The sequence below is a fragment of the Lineus longissimus genome, chromosome 1 (genome assembly GCF_910592395.1).
Source record: "Lineus longissimus chromosome 1, tnLinLong1.2, whole genome shotgun sequence".
NCBI classification, from domain to species: domain Eukaryota; kingdom Metazoa; phylum Nemertea; class Pilidiophora; order Heteronemertea; family Lineidae; genus Lineus; species Lineus longissimus.
This window is the reverse complement of record NC_088308.1, coordinates 18465415-18484287: the sequence shown is the minus strand read 5'-3', so window position 1 is coordinate 18484287 and position 18873 is coordinate 18465415. Positions and strand designations below refer to the sequence as shown.

Below are 18873 nucleotides of genomic sequence, written 5' to 3'. Positions count from 1 at the left end.
TGGCATTTTCCTGGCATGAGTCGAGATGTCCTCATACCCTTTCTCAAAATAATGATACAAATTTGGTTTAAGGATCCTGCGTTGAAGTCGTGGTTTATTATATATATTTCATGTCCACCTTGATTAATTTTTTGCACCACTGTGAGTTTAAAACATATTTTGAAGAAAATCACCAAGGTTTCAGATTTCTTTGAAAAATCTAACAGAAACCATAGAGTATAGTTGTGTGAGTATGCATTTAAATAACGTGTTATAAAAACCGTTTGCGGTGGTTCTAATCAATGTACACGCGTCGCCTTGAGTCTCAATCCCATCTCATGTTATCAAATGTACAATATAATCCAAGGAAATTAATCGAATTGGACCGTTTTTCACGTGCATTCCAAAACGCTGCTAGATCTGTGTTGATTGGAATGCTATTCAAGTGATTTTTTCATATTCTCATATTCTTTTGTGATGCTGCAGCTTTAGTAGTGCGGATTATGTGACTTTTAGTCAGAAGAATAAGCGGGAAATTTCATTTAGTTTATTAATTCATTTTTCGACATCGCTGAAGCCGAAAAGATCTGCCTCAAATGTGATCTCATCTTGGTGATGAATGGGCAAAGGCTTCATTTGAAAATGTTTGTGTTTCATTTTCTCATTATTCTGATTAGAATGTTAAAAAAGTGATTTGGTTTCCATGGCTATGGCAGTTTTGTCAGAAACGGGGCTGTTTGGCTTTTGTTGAGTTATAAGAGCTTTGCCGGGTGTGTTTTAGCCCTCAAAGATCATAAATTTTGTTGTTTTAAAAAAAATTCATGAAATCATTTTTGGTATGATGACTTTCGTAATTGTGATTGTACAAGGAGGTTGTACACTCATCATGTCACACATGCTTCACTCGGTCATCAGATTCTTAAAATTTCACAAAAATTAATTATGTTTTTTGGTTGTACGTTATTTAGGGCTTTGTAATATCATACCGGCATTTATTGTACGTCTATTAATTTCCTTGAATTGCATGGTCATTTAAGGGCAATATACTGATCTAATCTCAGGATTGAATTAACACCTTTCTGATCAGGGTGTTCAGAATCGATCAGATAAACTTTGGCCTTTCCTTGACCAGTATAAGCAGTTCAAACCAATGTAGCTATAAGCCTTGATTCAAAAAGAAGAAATCCCAGTTTATCCCAACTTCTAAAAACCCTTAGTATTTGAATCAGAAGTCAACTGTTTTGAACTTTGTATTTAAGGCTCTTTTGTATACATATGCCTATGTATTGTATGTCTGTTGTTTAACTCTTAAGTAGGCCCTTTGTGAGACTTCCAGATCAGTAGACGAGAATGAAGTCCCAGGGAGCGATTATTGCACGTCAAGAATACAAGTTTTAACTGTGGATTTAATGTGAATATGCCAAGATACTAAACTGAACTATTAGGTGAAAAAAGCTAAGGTCTGTTTCAGGTCAGATGCTATGCTTTCCATGTTGATATGTGTACATATTTTTCAGGGAATCCGATGAAAAGTAGGCATGTAAATTGTAGTTCATGGTCTTTTGGATTACAGTGCACTTCAACTGGTCGTTGAAAACTCGCTTTGTTTCCGCAAAATATTTGTTTTGTTTCTGGACTGAGTAGGTGGAGCATTGTTGTATGGGACAATTTGTGCATGCTTATTTCCTAAATGGTTTATGCACCAACATGCAGAGTTTCCCATTAGGGCCTACTTAACCCTTAAATGTCCAAGATGCAACAAAACTATCAAATTATTTCTCCCACATTTTTTTTCAGAGTTTTTGAATGAAATGAGGAAATCCAACTACTATGACAAAGTTGCTCACAAAAACTTTACAATTTTCGATCCTCTCAGTCATATCATTAAAAAAACTTGGCTTACTTTGAGTGTATTGTGTACTGTGTACGTGATTCTCATTTTAAACCAGTGACGTCCTTCATGCCATTTCCTTTTGTGGCTCCGAGCAACATACAAACATTATGTCGAGTAATATACCTAACTTCCCTCGAGCCCTCTCAGCCAGAAGTCAATACCAGGCGGCCGTCTTTAACAACATGCATGACTCGTCTGACATTTTCTGGGATAATTCACCTTTCAAGTTGGCTGCCTTTACTTTGATCGTTCAAGTCCAAAAGGGTGTGGTTGGCAATTCCACATCGCTCGGCAACCGTTAAAGAATTGTAGCGAAAATGTCTGCTGACCTCAATTTACAAGATGGTGGCTCGCACGTCAGATGTTCAAAGCGTTGTTGATGCTCATTTATTGTTTCTAATTATAGATTATAGGTATTCGTATTGATGAGTAGCGTAGAGACAGGACAAGATCAATTTTTAAAATGATACGTCTTGGATGACACTATATTACTACAAACAATGCTGAAGCGTTATGTAGATTTGTACTTTACAAAATATCATGCCTGATTGATGGGGAATATGGCAGAGTCTGTGTTACAGGGAGGGAATGACGCTGTTCCTTCAGTAGATGAGCTTGAATTAGGGGGAAATCAGTTCATGTCTACTTTCTTGGTTCACTACATCCCGCATGGCTCTAACCTCAGAAGAAGACCTAGCGCGCAAACCTTCTCCATCATTTCTTTTAGCCATATAAAAAGTCGCTGATAATTGACTTGGCAAAACGCGATGGACCATTTCTTCTGACCAACCAAGGAAGTCCTTCATATGCAGCAGCCAAGGTGAGCCAAATGAATGCTGGAATCTGATGTAGCAACTTAAATGGCATCTCCCCATTCGTTTACCTTTCTCCTCCTCATCTAGTTAATCAAAAATAGCCAAGAGTGATTAATTTCCAAAACCATCGACAACAGGCTGATTACGTTCTTTGGACACGTTATTTCCTGTGGAAATAGACCATAGTGTCAGTGACGCGAGATGTGGAAACTTAAATTGCGAAGCTGTGTTCACGTCTCGGTAGCTGCGTTGTCTTCGGACAAAAAGACATTTGAATGGAACTGTCAATGGCAGGTTTCCCCAATGAGAGCTATTCAAGTCTTACGAACCAACCTCAGTTTCTTCCAGCAATCTCGACTTCTTCATCAATGACAACCATCTTCTTTACATAAGTCAACGTAACAGGGACGAGGTTAAAGATGGCGCCAAATATACCTGAATCGCACAACAGGATGCTTCAAAGTCTGGCCCAGTTTAGAGATTTTTGATGGACACACCATTGTCCCCTAACAGTGCACTGTCATGTCTCTTTGCTTCAGCAAATTGCAAGGGTTAGCTTCTTCACTAAACATAGATCACTTATTGTGAGTGCTAGATGAACACCATCTAAAATGGCCATTTTGGACTGTCAGGGCCAATTTACATATGATTATTTGCAGGGAGGAAAATTAACTTGTCAGAAAGGAATGCCTGAACGCAAACACGGAGGTGGCATGACAAACTTAGAACATTTGACTTCTGGAAGCAAACAAAGTTTGTGTGTGAAGCGCATTACACATCTTTAGAGAGAGTGATTTCACGAAGCTGCCCAGCCAGGACCACAATCCACAAATTCTCATCCATCGTCTGCAGCAACCGTCTGCCTTAGCTAAATCCCATGTTCACCTCCCCACTCCCTCAAAGATTACCATATCCAAATCACACATTTTGAAGCGTTTGCACAATCTGACTTCTCACTTCTGGTACCACCCGACCGAAACCGCAGCTCGATCTTCTGTTACACCAGCAACATCCTCAACCTCAGTGAGCTGAACCACCGGCAGTTTACAATCGCAGAATGACACAAATCGAGATGTGTTGTCATCTGTTTCTCCCCGAAGATTACCATGTCCAGATTACACGTCTTAAGCGTTTGAACAGCCTGGCACATCACTTGCTGCTTGCCAAATCAATTGCGAGATCACTAATGGGCAGGCAAAGTATGACCATCAAATTTGTCAATAATTGTAATAGTGCAGGTGATTCATGAGGGATAATATATAGTTCGACATGGATCAGCTTGTGTAGCTACCAGTTTGCCAGTCAATATTCAATACCGAGATACTTACAGCGTAATCAATACCGTTCTCAAGCATGCTGCTCTCTTTAGAGACCATTTGTTGCAAGATTGATGAAGGAGAGAGCTTCTGTGATGAGCCAGAAGTAATCAAGGATCGTCAAAGGAAGGTATGGAGGGTAATGTTCTCTCAGAGCCATGGATGTCAAGATGCAACAAAATATAAGTGAGAAATATAGTCTCACCAATGCGCTTACAAGGTACAGTACCAGGCCAATATGGCACAGTACTTATACCTGCATGTGCTGTCTTAAGTTATAGAGCAAGTTTTCTTCCTCAAAGCCAAAAAGTCTACTCCTCAAAGAAAGGTACAGAGGGTGTTATGTTCTCAGAGCCTTGTATGTCAAGATGCCTGAAGTGGCACCAACTCGCAAGAAAATACACTAAGCATTGAGAAATCGCAGCAGTGGTTGACGAGCCTTTAGTCTCACAAGCACATGCTTACTCTGAACTTGGAGATATCGCCGCAGTGAGCAAGCCTTTGGACTACATGCTCAAGCTAAACATGCAGAAATCGCAGTGACAGGCAAGCCTTTGGTCTCTAATGAAAGCAACTGATAACAAGGAATGAAAGGAAGCGTGCACTACACAGGTTTCATTATTTTGAATGCAGTGACTCATCGAATGTAACACACAGATTAATCTTACACAACCTTAAAGAGAATGAGTAAAAAATCTATAATTCTTCCACCACACAGGATCAGAGGGAAATAGGTGATTAAAAATCTCAAGAAACTGGGCTGGTTTCATTAACCCTTTGTTTCTCTCCGAAGAACACGTAGCAGAGAATCAGTGATCAAATGATGAATGGATGTGGTAATTGATACGAAACTACTGCAGAATGGGCATGTAAAGTTTGCATTGTAATAGTGTGCGGGTCACTTGGTAAGAGAAGCAGACACTGAAACGTCTAAAAAAACCCGTAATTTTGACCAATCAAATTTCAAAGTGGTCTGTTTTGTTTTGAGCTGATGATATAAAAAGTACATTCTTGAGATTTTTCTCTCTAATATCTTAGGTTTCAAAGTTCTTTGTTCGATAAGGGTTGGCATTTCTTTTACTATATCTACTTGTTCTCTTCTCCTTTGTTAGACAGTCCTTGCAGCGCCAAATCCATTTCTGAACATCTTCCATAGCTCAGCACGTTTTCTGTCAATTTGACTGGCTGCTGTTGGAAAATAGCCATTCTCCAACCAATGAATGAAATCCACAATTTGCTACATTTGTCAATGGTAACAAAAACGCAAATTGATGTTTTGCGCTATTCATCCCCAATGCTTTTGGGCAGAAAGGTGACCTGGGTTCTGAAACCTTGAATTATCATGGAAGTCGGAAACTTGCAGACGGCAAGGTTTGCCTTTGTGGCATTCATTTTATTGTCTGGACGAACTCCGCTTTTCAGTGTGAATGGTTAATAAAATTAGAAAGTGAAATCTGACCCCTTCTGACGTCGCATTCTCCACACAGCGAAAATAAGGGAAGACTAAACCCCTACAATTAGAGTGTTGTAATTTTTTCACCAGCGGTATAAATCATATTATCGATTTCATTTGGAAGGGAAATTGAAACCTGATGAATGCAGCTTTATGACTTCAATTTTGGCGTAAAAAGTGGGATTTTGTAATTAGTGAATTGGGGGTGCTTTGCGTTTTTTTATTGTGCTTTTTCATTGGAAGACGGCAGGGTGTCTGGGCGTTTACGCAAGGTCATTTCCAACCTCCGACAACAGCTTTGTATCCCCCCCCCGGCTGATTCTCGCCGCTGCTGCGATTACTGTTTCGATGACAATAGCGCAGACATAGGATCCTTTAAGTGTACATAACAATACATTGTCAATGTAATTGGCTTTGATTTTATCGTCAATTCGTTATGCAATGTATTAGTGAGGAAAAATAAAAGGCTGCTGGAGCGGGAATCGGCGGATAGGTTATTAACGCTTGTCATCCAGGAGAGATATGGGTCTGATGTGAATGCTTTGGGATTTTGTCATTCTGATTGTGTTGTCTTGTGGAGGAAAGATGGACGATCGTTGTAGTCTTGAGTGTGGGGGACAGTCCAGTATTCAGACAGTGACATTGTCCTCACTAGTCATGCGCGTAGACTTGGGTTTTTCAATGGTTGGGGTCTTGAAATTCGAGATCTGAACTGTGCTAGATGAGGATGTGGTGCAGGTTTGTTTTAGCTCCAGCCAGTCCTCATGCATGTCTGATGACTCATTGGTGATTAAAATGCTGCAGAAAATGAGATATTGTACATGTGTTTCAACAACATTTGTAAATTGGCTGCATAAATGATATTTCTAACATGTAGAGGGAGAAAATTCCAGAAAGTTCTCAAAGGCCCTTGTTTGATTGATTGTATTGGTTTTGGACCACCATTTTAAAACTCCTGATTTCAAAATGAAATGTGCATCATTTATGTCAGTAACAATGTGCGTTTCATCAGAATCACTTGGGATGATTTTGTAATTTACTCATGTAATGATCGAGGAGAGAAATCGGTACTTTGTTGTACTACAGTGTTTACGAGGTCATTTTGTGTTGAACTTGAAAATATGCTCGCACGCTGCTTCCCTCGGGCAGGTCTCATGTGTTCGTGGCATGTTTAGTGCATGTAACTCAATGGATATTATACCTTTGTGCACTATGTTGGATATTCTATTGGGAAAATGACTGATTGGTTCCAGGGCGTCGTCCCTTTGAGACACATTTTCAGGTCTTGATTCTTCTATCCTGTCTCCCAGGGTTTGCGCCAACTCAGTTCTGAATTAAGCTTCTTGGAGGAAGGGAAAACACTATAGCTACTTTTCGGGCCAAATGTACATTGAAGACACTTTTTGGAAGACGTCTTGAAGCCCCACTGCTCCTCGCTAAATATGGCCCTGCAACTCGTATACTGAGGACAAAGTGACAATCAGAATGCAGGGAGAAGTTCACTTTGAATAAACAGTGCATGTAGACAAACTAATCTTTCAAAATTAGTCACTATTCTTAGTTCTTTCAAAATTTGAAAAACACCATTTTGAAATTCTTATTTGTCAAGGTAAGATAAAAAGTATTGCAATATCTTAAAAAGATTTTGCATGCACATAAAAGTTGCGATGGTCCACCTAAAGTTGGTCAAGACCTGGCCACTATCGCTGTGCATCTTTCTATGGATATTTACTATCAGCTCAAGATGAAGTGGATGATGATCTGTAAACGTGCGAGTCCAACATCTAATCCGGCACAGAAATGACGAATCTTTTAATAAATGTCTCCTTTCGTTGACATTCACAATCCTGCATTGTGTAACCGTCTCATAAGAAATGACTTTGGTGTGAAAGCGAGTGGTGATGAAGTTTTAGACAATTGCGACTTGATATTTATTGCAGCGATAGTGGTCTGGCAAGTGGTTATTGTCAGCGGTGAATCGAAGATGCTGACAAGCATAGCCAAGCCATGACAGTCCGCTAGGCAGAAAAGTGGGATTATGGCCCGTGGAACCATTTGTAATATTGCGATGTATATCCAAGATTAGAAAAATCGCCCGGCATTGTCAAATCGAAAAAGCGTGAATGTTATCGGGAACGGGCGTGAAAGGGCACGTCAAGTTGCATGATGGGAAGATTAGAATTATTCGGATTGTGGTTGCAAAAAAATGCAGCCTACATCATATCCCTAGAATAAAATCCACTCTCCCCTTAGGACAATGTCTCTGCATTGAATACGGATTACTTGCATCAAGAGTGACGAGATTCTGTACCTTGCCCGGTTTCAGCTTCCATAGAAATTTTTATATTACGCAATATTTGCCTTTATCCTTCCGTGAATTGGATGGAGAAATCTTGCCGTATTGCAGTATCAATATCCGACAATAGATTCGCCGGTACTGCAGTATCCTGCAGCAAGACTGACTGATTACCCTCTGGTAATGATCTAGTAATTCATTTGGGATCAGATTTCAAGAATCACATTACGACCATGGTATGTACATGATGGCATTGTGCAGATAACATCGATGGCTCTGCTTGCTTTACGCAGTATCGTTCGAAAAAGGCAAGTGAAGGAAATTCAATGTTTGGTTCGACGTTGATGAAATGGTTGTCGGCTTTTTTCACGTATTGTGTTTGAAGATGAGATTTTTTGTTTTCGAAATCCTGCTGCACTTAGGATCTCTTTAAAGATTTCTTTTAAACAGTGTTGATCAAATACATTGAATGCAAGTTGTTTTGATGTAAAGATATCACGAGAGGCTAAAAATACCATACATTTCTTGTTAATCCTTAGGGATGTGTGGAGTTGTGGTCAAGTCTCATTTCTTTTAAGGAAGGACATGGTCATGTGTCCATGTTGGGTACCCCCTTTGCACAATTCGATGGTCAGCATGCCTTTGATTCACTTCCCTGGCCTGGCATAGATTTCTGTACGGAATACAAATATGTTATAAACTGCTGCTGATTTACTTCTTGGATGCTGCCTGAGCTTTCTTGGTCAGACTTGTCATCTGGTCGCCAGTATCAAACGCAGACTTAAAGAAAGACAGACAGACACCCACACCAATATTTATCACCTCAGTTCAGCACATTTCCACTCCCCAGTGTCTAAGCTGACATGAGAAAGTCTATTGCACCACTATCCTTCACAATTTACCTGAGAAATGAGATTTGATATTTTTTCCGGCTGACGAAGGAAATTCGGTTCAAATAAAGTGATCTCTGATTTTGTAAAATCAAAAAGATGTCATTATGAAAAATTGGATCAGATCATTCCTGATGTTGAGTTGCATTTATTGGATTGGTGGTTCCCGTAATCTACGTTACCCCAGCAATTTTTTCTCTTCTTGAAGTAAAGGTTGGCACGAAATGGTTAGGAGGTCTGGGATAAGTGGTTTTGTTAATGGTTATGGTGGAGGAGTTGAGGATGAAGTGAGTATCGGAAGGATTCCTTAAAATTTCTGTAGATCACAGATCTATTTGAGCCTGTCATTGTCAAATGACATTTGAATCAATTAGCAATGCTGAATGAGTGATACATGATGGACCATGCTTATTCTCATTCACAAAAACTCTAATCTCTTAACCTGCTCTGCATTCCATTACTGGCTTCTTTCAAGTTCTTTTGTAGAATTGGTAGTGTCGTCAACCAGGTATTTTCAACCTCTCTCTTCCAATCTCTCTCTCATTCTTTAATTACATTTCCCCTACATACAGAATTGACTCACCCATCCATGTATCGACTCTCACTTCCCCCTCGTCTGTTAGCCGATCATATTCAGAACATTTCTTGCCTCAATATGACGAGGTAAAGATTGAAAAATCCTTTCTTTAATTATTGCAGATTTCAATGTCATTTCAATCTGCATTAAGCTTCCATTTAGAAGATGTGACCATCCCAAATATGAACATGGCACTCCGCGTAAATGGAGGCAGATCCCTGCTGTCTTCTTGATGAGGATGTCAACTTCCATATTGCAGATGACGATTTGTATTTTTAGTGAAGCTGTCGGGGAATATGTGAACGTAATTGTCAATGATGCGGTATTGGCGGTGGTAATGTCAGATAAAAGTTACACTTCTTATCCTGGTGTCTTCCCAGAGTGCAGTCAATAGATTATAACAGTTTTCTTTGCCGGTCACATCCACCCATTTCGCTGTAAATTGGAATCGATCTGACTTGACGATTGGAAATTGGGAAATCTCCATTGTGAAGTCTCTAGCCCATTGATATCTTAAATTAACTCAGTGGGACGTAGGTGCTGCGGCTAAACGAGAATGGCATTTTGGTTGATGACTGGAATTGGTTACTTCAAGCGCAGGTGTCGCCATTACCGACGCGAAAGTGGCTGGGTGCCAATTACGCATACGCCGTCCCCTTAACCCAGCCCGTCGACAATTCCGAGTCAAGGTTACTGCAGATTGTTCTTTATAGTTCTTTTCATGATGACTGATGATATATTATTTGAATCAAATCCCTTAATAAGCAATCCAGTTTTGCGGCAAGAAATGTATCTGATACTCATCCCGTTGCTGCTGGTCTCCGTCGGTGGTCTTCTTATTGGTTTCTTTATATGGTAATTCCGGCATAGCTATTGGAGAAATCAGTCATCACTTTCCCCATGGGTTGTTTTGTTTTCTGGTTGTTCTTCTTTTTTGTGATTTTCAGATTCCAGCATTCAGATTGAGACTTAGCAACATATAGTGTCGAACAGTCAGTGTAAAGGTGAATTATTAAATAATTCTCTTGAGTCAGATGGTAGTGATTCCTCTGGAAGTTTGAAAAGCAAGGTTGTCAAAGAACCAGAGGAAAATGGCATTATCTAAGGCAAGGTACGCTCACTAGAGAAATGGCAGGGTGCTGTCTTGAGGGCCATGTAGAATTAGCGGAATGAGCGGATTATGTACAAAATATGATATAATTTCATACAAAATGGAACTTTTAATTTGTTCGATACGCCACAAAGAGTATTTGAAAATCGCTTTTTACAGTCGTTAAGCCATGACTCGCAATGAGGGCATGAAAACTGGTCTGTAGAGACAGTTTAGTTCAGTCGGTAGCCCTGTGCAGCGCTGTATTACCGCACCTCCTTTCGTCTTCAGAGTTCAGGCATGGCGACGATCATCGCGACAAGAATCAGCTCATTCCGCTAATTCTACATGGCCTGTCTTGATGGGCAAAAAGCTACAAACTCACATTTTGGATGAACAGTCCAATACCATTTGGCCGCTAGACCTTGCCACGCCTCTGGTTCCTGCACCAACACTTTATTGAGGGAACCTTTAAGATATCTCAAGTTATTCCACATTCTCTCAAAAGGCTATGCAGCTACTCTTTGATTTCCTCGCACAAAATCGTGAAAAGGAATCAATGGCAGCTTCCTGTGGCGACGCCAAGTTACCTCAGTAGCATCGACGTCTCTGCCTTCAGATATCTGTCATCTCGCATCAAGCCGCACAAAATGCCTTTTATATTTTGATTGGATGATCGGCCATTTACGGAACGACCGGCAATCCAGTAATGCACCTGAAATGTTTTATTACGAAATTACAGTACATCCTCGGGTGTTGTGCTAGGTTGATACACATGAACTGGGCTATTTGTAATATTGGTGTCCATGATGACTCGAGGGCGGCAAAAATTGGCCCCGGTTCTATTCTGCTTCATACCGTAATCCTTGGTAAATGGATTCGTGATAGCTTCCAATGTAGACGGTGAAGAACATCATCTGCTTTTCACGTCTGCTCTGGGCAGTTTGCACAAATGATGAAGTAGTCTGCATTGGTGACATTCATGTCCGTAAGGGTGATTTGTCGACGCCTTAATGATTTCTAAGCTATTTATGTTGTTTATGTCACTGGGGACCAGAATTATGGCATATCAGAGTTGTGAGTCTTTTTTGCCGCCTCCCTTGAAAATTCAATTGTTCTTGATACAGTGGGCTGCCACATTTTCATCCTAAAATTTTCTTTTGTTTTTGAGATTTGACAATCTGCAAGCTTGCTGTCTAAATACTTACAACTTCCTTCAGTGGTATGTGTGGTTACTGGTTACTGGAGTTTAAAGTTGTACTATATTTCTTATGTAACCACATCAAGTCAAAAAAGTTCAGAAAAATATGAAAAAATCCAGGCACCAACGTTTGTATTTTGGCATCAATTGCCTTTGGCCTTCCATTGCTCTGTTACAGTTGGTTATTTTATGTCGCATCTCATACTAGCAATGCTGGAGAATACAAAGGTAATGGCAAATACATGTAGACCCTTGTCAGTTGTTGCCGATTCCTGAAAGTTGATTCATATTTGAAACAACCTAATGGGGAATCTGTGCTATATAATGCTAGGATATAAAAGACTAACGGTATCTCCCGGATAAAAAATCTGACATCTCATCTACGGCTATTCTAGATGTGAAGCAACCACTGGGAGCCCTTATAGGATTAGGGCATCTGTGAATTTATCGTTAGAATAGCGATTGTTATCTTGCTGGAATATTGATGATCGTTACCTGGCCTTTGGGTTGGTGGATCAATTTTTAATCTCGGGTATTGTCATATTAGAGGCATCTATCTGTCAATGATATGAAAGAAAAGGATGTGTAAACTCATCCTTGGTGGCACTTATTCTGACATTTTTGTATGGTATGATGTTATGATGTGATACCTTCTTTATTTTGGTGGTTTGTACCAATATCCAGAGGGTTCATCAGTTTTGTAAGCACAAGGATTTTTTCTGAAAGTAAGCAGCTTACAAGTGCCATTGCTCTGTACATTAACAATAAGATACTAATACAGAGTAGAATGTCTTGTTTATCCAATGTGCTAACAGCCAATTAAAATAGCTGATGAAGTCTAGGTTAGTGACCAGGGTTAGCATTCTTTGGAACACCCCGTATAACTCTCTCTCGAGATCACTTTGGTTACTTTTCTGATGCACTTGCCCATATCATTGAGTATTGTTTGAACGTGCATCATATCACGACATGCTCGAATACGCAAATAGTCAGGAAATTGATGTATGGGCCTCAATACCCCGGTCAGTGAGTGCAGCGACTTCGATTGAATAAACAATTAACGCTGGGCCGGTATGTCGGGACTTTCATATCTCACGATTTGCATGCGACGGCAGTGCAGTTGATGTTGAAAAGAGGAGACAGCGCAGTATCTGATGTCCGGTGAAATGATTGGCAATCAGCGCTGATTAAAAGTGGGACATTCGGGGCCTCCTTAATGGCATGCTATACTGACGGACCCGACTGTGTCAGTGTCGACATACGCTTAGGTCAGGGGGCATGAGATACTGAGTGTTCTGCACTCATTGTATGAGGGAGGGGTTGGAATAGGCTACATTTACTCCCTCTAGACCCCACTAAATACACTAGCTTCACTGATCTAAGAGCCCATGAATCATGAAGAGCCAAGGAGATGACATTGTGAGAACTTGGTACTGCCCACTGCCTTTTGTAACCACAGGGTGCAACAATTTGTACAGCGCTTTACTTATGAATTTCAACTTTCTCCATTGTAGGTAAATCAGACCATGGCCATGACAGACCCGGGCCACTCCCTGGCCAGTATGTTGTTACGCCCTACCCATATCCTAATGGTGCTACAGTCGGAAGTTTGGTAAGTCCACTCTCAAAGTTTTCATTTCAATGTAGTAAAAACAATGATATCTCCCAATCAGTTGTGATTTCTTTGGTAGGGGGTCAAGTCACGTGATCGCTGGAATTCGACAGGAGTGCCTCTGTGAGCCAGAGTATTGGTCAATTTGGTGATTGAAAAGAAATTGTGATATTGCATTTTCCTTTTGGTACACCCTGTGTGGTTAGCTGATGCACCTGTAAAATTCTTTGACATGGATTTTGAGGTATCACTGTGCATATCTTTTTGAAAATTCTTCATTTACATTCGTGATTGAGACAAGATTATAAGGTGTGTGTTTGATTTGGAAGGGGGTGAATCTCTTTATTTTCGCCTCAGTGGCCAAATGTGATGAGAGACTGCTAAAGCGAACAAACATGTCATTTGCCCGCATATCTTGCTGGACACAAGTCTTCAAAATAGTGCACTAGCTTCCTGGTACGACGACCTCACCTTACAACAACCGCTCATTTCAACCTATGCCAGTATTACTATTATTAATTCGCATTGTGTTCTCGACCACCGACTAGGGACTGCTGTGTTTGTTATTATCTGTAGACCTTGCACCACTCGACATCTGTCAGCGGTATTGTTGGAGTAAATGCACAGAACGGATAATACGCGGGTAAAAAATATGCTGGCTGTATTCCCTCTCTGTGCGCCAGGAAATTTGATCCGTCGGAGCAGGATTCCTTCCTGCGAGTTGGGATTGCTGAAACCGTGGTCAGAGTACTCGTCGAGATCTTAAGATATCATGGTAGATTGCTAATCAATGTCTGTGACATGATCATTGTCTTAATCGCTAGTATAGACTCGATGTCACCTGAGAGTCGGCGAGATCCTATGATGTGGATCATAATGTATCGTCGTGGATTTGTGTATGGCATTGTGTCTCTGCTGTGTATTGAGTATATATATACACGAGGGTGAAATTTGACGAAATGTATTTCTGGATGAACTGCGTATCTCTTCATCATCAGTAACTGATCAGCTGCTGTGCAAATGTAATCGTCCTGAAATGAATTGATGCAAGCTTTATGGTATAAAATCTTATATCTCAAAAACTATGTCTGTGATTGTGCGATGTCTTGATAGAGGTATGGCATAATGCCATACTTTGGCTCTAGGATTTAGCACCTGTGGTCATGATTGACATCTAAACCATCGTGACCATTTATTGTCCACACAGTGAAGTACCAAGACCATGCAGCCTTCTTCATCATCACAGTCATGCAATACAAGCATGTTCTTTAGTGAGCAATAAAGATCCTACAGTGTCAAGCGATGGATTGCGTAGCGCTGAGTTGCCCAAGGTTGGCGTGCATTCAAACGTACAGATGATCATCGCACGTTACCTGGTATGTCGTCCATAGCTTGTGTATCCATGTACCGATTGATCCATTTAGCCTGGATTGTTTTTGCGTAAAAAATACGCCCAACGCTCGCCTTTGTTGATGCGCCGACTCGGTACAACGTGCTCTCGTGTCGTCTAGCGTGCTCGGCATGTCTTCTAAGTAATGGACCTTGAGCATGTACTCAATCCTAACGATGACATCCTAGTTCTAATTGTCTCTATCCAATTGAATAAAATCTCTCAAGATGGAATTAGTCGAAGGAGAAGTGATCTCGTGTAGTTCGCAGTAGGCAGTGTGCAGCTTGAAAATGTTCTCCATGCAGGTGAACCCAAGTGCTGTTAACTCTTTTATAGTTTGAGATGAAAGGAATCACTTATGACAATATTCAAGAGAAATAGGCAAAAAATTCAGATTTTGAGCTGATTTGTTTGGGACTAGGTTTAGATCTCTCTTTTGCGGAGTGCTTTTGATATGGAGTCTTGAGAGGAGGTTGAGGTGACATGTGCGATCATCGATTCACTAACATGTGGGAGTGTCCCAAGTCCAAACGCTGTACTTGGACACTCTCTGTCAATCAATCGCAATTTACAAAATTACTTTACCCATATGTGATAGCAATCTAAATTTGTATTCTATCTGATGATGTATTACATAGTTATGTCCACCAAACTGGTAATATATGCTGTCTAAGTTGTCCAACGATGTATATATTAATGCGTATCACACTCTTGGTGTAAAATAATTATGGGTGGTTAATGAGATGGTCGTAAAATGGACAGTTTGTGGTTAGTATTATACAGTAAGCTATAGAAATTCACTTTTCGTCAATACACAGACAGACTGATGATGAAGAGACTCCGCATGGTCCCGAGCATGGAGGTTTCTCTGGACCTTGTAACGTAGGTTTCCGTTCTTTTGGCAGCTACAGCTAGTTCCATCATACCATTATCGGCCTCTTTAGATCTTAGCTTTGCCCTACCTTTATTGTTGCCCTTGGCCTTAATTTTGCTCCGTTTGACCCCTCATTCTGCCCAATGCTCAAGACTTATCAGGTGGTATATATGAAAACCTTGGGTGTTGGCCCTGATGTTTCGGGCAGTGTGTGGAGATGTTGGCTAGGTCCTGTTGCAGGTGGTTGAGCTAAGTCAAGTCATCATAATTTCTATTGTGACGCTGACTCTAATACTCTGAATCTTATTTTTCAAAACATGTGCATAGTACAAGTACTTGGCAAGGAAAAAAATGATGAAGGTGCAATTGATGTTTCAGTCCAAGTTGATGGCAAATGCACTAAAAAGCACTGCGTGTATGTACACAGACTGTTGAGTGGAAATCTAAAATGGCTGCTGTGATTTCTTACACACCTCAGGCCTGTCAGTTCACACAACTAATGGGTGAGCATGTAAGAATACACTCAATGTTAGAAATGATGAAATATCGCCCTCACGTTCAGTCTGTTTATCAGGAACTCGCAATAAATCACCTGAGCCATTTTTCACTCGGTGTTTTTCTTGCGTGTTTTTATGCAAGTATGCCTTGTCACTGTTGCTGTCATTGGGTTAATAAATAACACCGTGTTATTGGGTGTAAAGTGCCACAAATCATCGTTTGATTAGACTAGAATTTACGGATGAATTATTCTGTGAAATTGGGCTGATAAAATATGGACTCCTGTCAGTTTTTGAGAAAAAATATACAAGAGGTTCATGTTAGGTTTGTGTAAACTAACTTGAGATTTCATGGGAGTGGTTTATTACTGGAATACTGGAGATTTCAGCTGATATATACCCCTGAATCTACTTCTGTAGTTCTTTGGAAAACCAATGCAGGTTGATATGATATTATTATGAGATCTTATTGTGGGATTATTGATCTGCGATTTGTTTAGGTCTTGGAAAACTTTTGGTTCCTTTTATCTTGGTTGGGGTGGTCTGTTAGATATCAGCCTTTGAAAAAAAACGATTAGTGAGTTGCCAATTGAAGTTGCCACACAATCATAACCATACATCAATGAAGCAATTCTTTCCAAGACATAACGTATGCGACCCAATTTGATATCAAAATATCAATGATCAAAGTGCGGTTAAAATAACTGTTATTTATTTGTTATTGGTATGATAAGTATGTATTGTTGGAGGTCTGACCTATCTTTTGAATGGTAAAGATGCATCGTGTATGTTCTTGTTGGCGGCATGCCTTTGATCTCTGTGAAGTATACCGACATGCTTTCATTAAGTCTATTTCAATGATGTATGTCATTGTGGCTGGCTATATAAGTAAAAGGCAATTAGTTAAACATCTGGGCAACATGATTTGACCTGGATGAAACTCTTGACCATCGAAATTGGAAAATATTTATCTTTCTTGCAAATGGATGTGTTTGACCATTAGATTACTAACCCCAAGGAGCTAAATGTCCCTGTCACGCCCTCTGTGCTCTTGGGCAAGTAACTTAACTTGAACCTCTTATTACTGTGAGCTGTATGCCACGTATGCAGTCTGCAGTTCATGATAACTTATGACCTCATATTGTCGCAGATTGGCGGCATACTTTGATGTCGCTGATAATACCAGTGGGTGGAACTTCCCTGTTTTTAAATGATTCTGATATTATGTATTTCAATCTTATTAAGGCTGGACCTGTTGTTCATTCTTGTTGAGATTGCATTTTTTTCAAAGTTGGAAAGATGCTATCAAAACTAAAAGTTGTCATCGCTAAATGTGAAATAGGCTAATCACAAGGATGACATACCTCGCTTCCTTTGATCTCTTTGATGTGCACCGGCTCTTTTTGGCTCAAGTCAATTTGAATGATGAATGATACCCTGTGATTAGGCCCTATTCAGGCCTGTTCCAGCAGGAATCGGCCTCGATTAAAAAAAGTTGATAAGTTGATTAATTCAACTTTGGTGGCAGACTATGAGATGTACAATTTGAAATAGTCCCACGAGATACCTAAATTTGTGAGAGGGCCTTGAAAAGAACATATGACGGGCCTCTAATGGCGGTTTGACTCCTAAAAATGAGTTGAGGTGTATTAGGGAAACATTGCCGAGGCCAGAGGAAAATGGAATCCTCATCAAAGTAGTTCTTTCAAAGAAAACAGTTAAAAGCGTTTTGTACTGGAGAACCAGTAGACTGACACTGCCTCAGTGACACCCCAGCAGAATTTCAGCAGCAAACCCCTGAAGTGTATTCCAGGTGCGAAAAATGATTGCCATCGCCTTGAACTGTTCCAGTAAACCTAGTGATCAAATTTATTTCTGCCGGCACGAGGGTTCTTAGCATTGTTTCAAGCTGCCGTCAGCTTATGCGTCGCCTTCCTTGAGTCGGAGAAGGCTCCGGTACAAAGAAGCTTACAGACTCGGCGAGAAATCTGATTCTTTAAGCTTCCAGTCTGCTATTAGTCGGTGACGAGAAATTACACCCTTTTGTAATCACTGCCATAAGGTAATGATGGAATCGTTACACGTGGAATATCCACTACCGACGTTACTGCCCATTACCACTTCCTCATCAGAATGATTTGCACGTCTTTAACGATTTCACTTTCCATAATTACATTGTCAATATTTTGAAAAGTGCATTATTAATTTGTGGTCGTTTCCCCCAATGATGTGCCATAGCGGTGCCTTGGAACCATGGGCTTTCCCATGATTGCCCTGATTACCATACCTCCTACCCATACGCCTCGTCATTATTACCTTCATGTCGTACCACGCGCATGCCTCGAGACGGAACTGGCGATATTTTTTCCTCGTTTGACGATTGAACATGTGCATATGCCGACTGGTTTGGTATTGACAAGATGACAGTGACTTGGTGTAGTTTGGGCCAACCGGAAGATGTAATTATTCCATTGTGAGGTTTGACGTGCAAAAAGACACAAAACCTATTCTGTTTCAAGACAGTGCATGAAGGAAATCTGTCAATGAAACAAAGAAAGTAATTAAGGAGTTTGTGACTGTAACTCTCATTATTTTCATAAGCCTGTTAGAGGTGCAATTAAATGTTGTCGGTGAGGAACGTACCCTGGCTACCACAGTTTTATTCCAGCTCATCCTTGCCAAAAAGGAAAGGGCAGCATTGTAAAAACACCTTGGTGGTCAAGGGACATCGTGCCAATATATCATGCGAACATTTTGATTGACCCAGTGGTCACTCATTAGCTGAGTAATTGTAGAGGTACTTTCACAGATATCAAATGCTGGGAAGTAAACATCTATTTTTTCAGCATACAAGTAGCTATTCCCTTTGAAGAAATGAGAAATATAGACAACACCACCCACTCTGTTTCTTTTTGCCTGCATGGTAAAGAATATGTCTCGAGCAGAAACGTGATTTCGATGTGCAGTCTCAAGTGTCGGGTCTGTATAA

At 40.4% G+C, this 18873-nt stretch overlaps 1 protein-coding gene across 9 annotated transcripts in view; it reads left to right on the top strand.

Moving 5' to 3' along the window:
- Positions 1–18873, top strand: part of LOC135489670 (transcription factor 7-like 2) — a 212262-nt gene that overhangs the window by 9555 nt on the left and 183834 nt on the right. For all 9 annotated transcript variants that reach the window (XR_010447198.1, XM_064775184.1, XM_064775176.1 and 6 more), the window contains exon 3: positions 13026–13123. Coding sequence is in view for 8 of the 9 variants with exons in the window: in XM_064775184.1 (XP_064631254.1) it covers positions 13026–13123 (98 nt within the window). In the remaining variant the exon portion in view is untranslated. The remainder of the gene's footprint in view (positions 1–13025; positions 13124–18873) is intronic.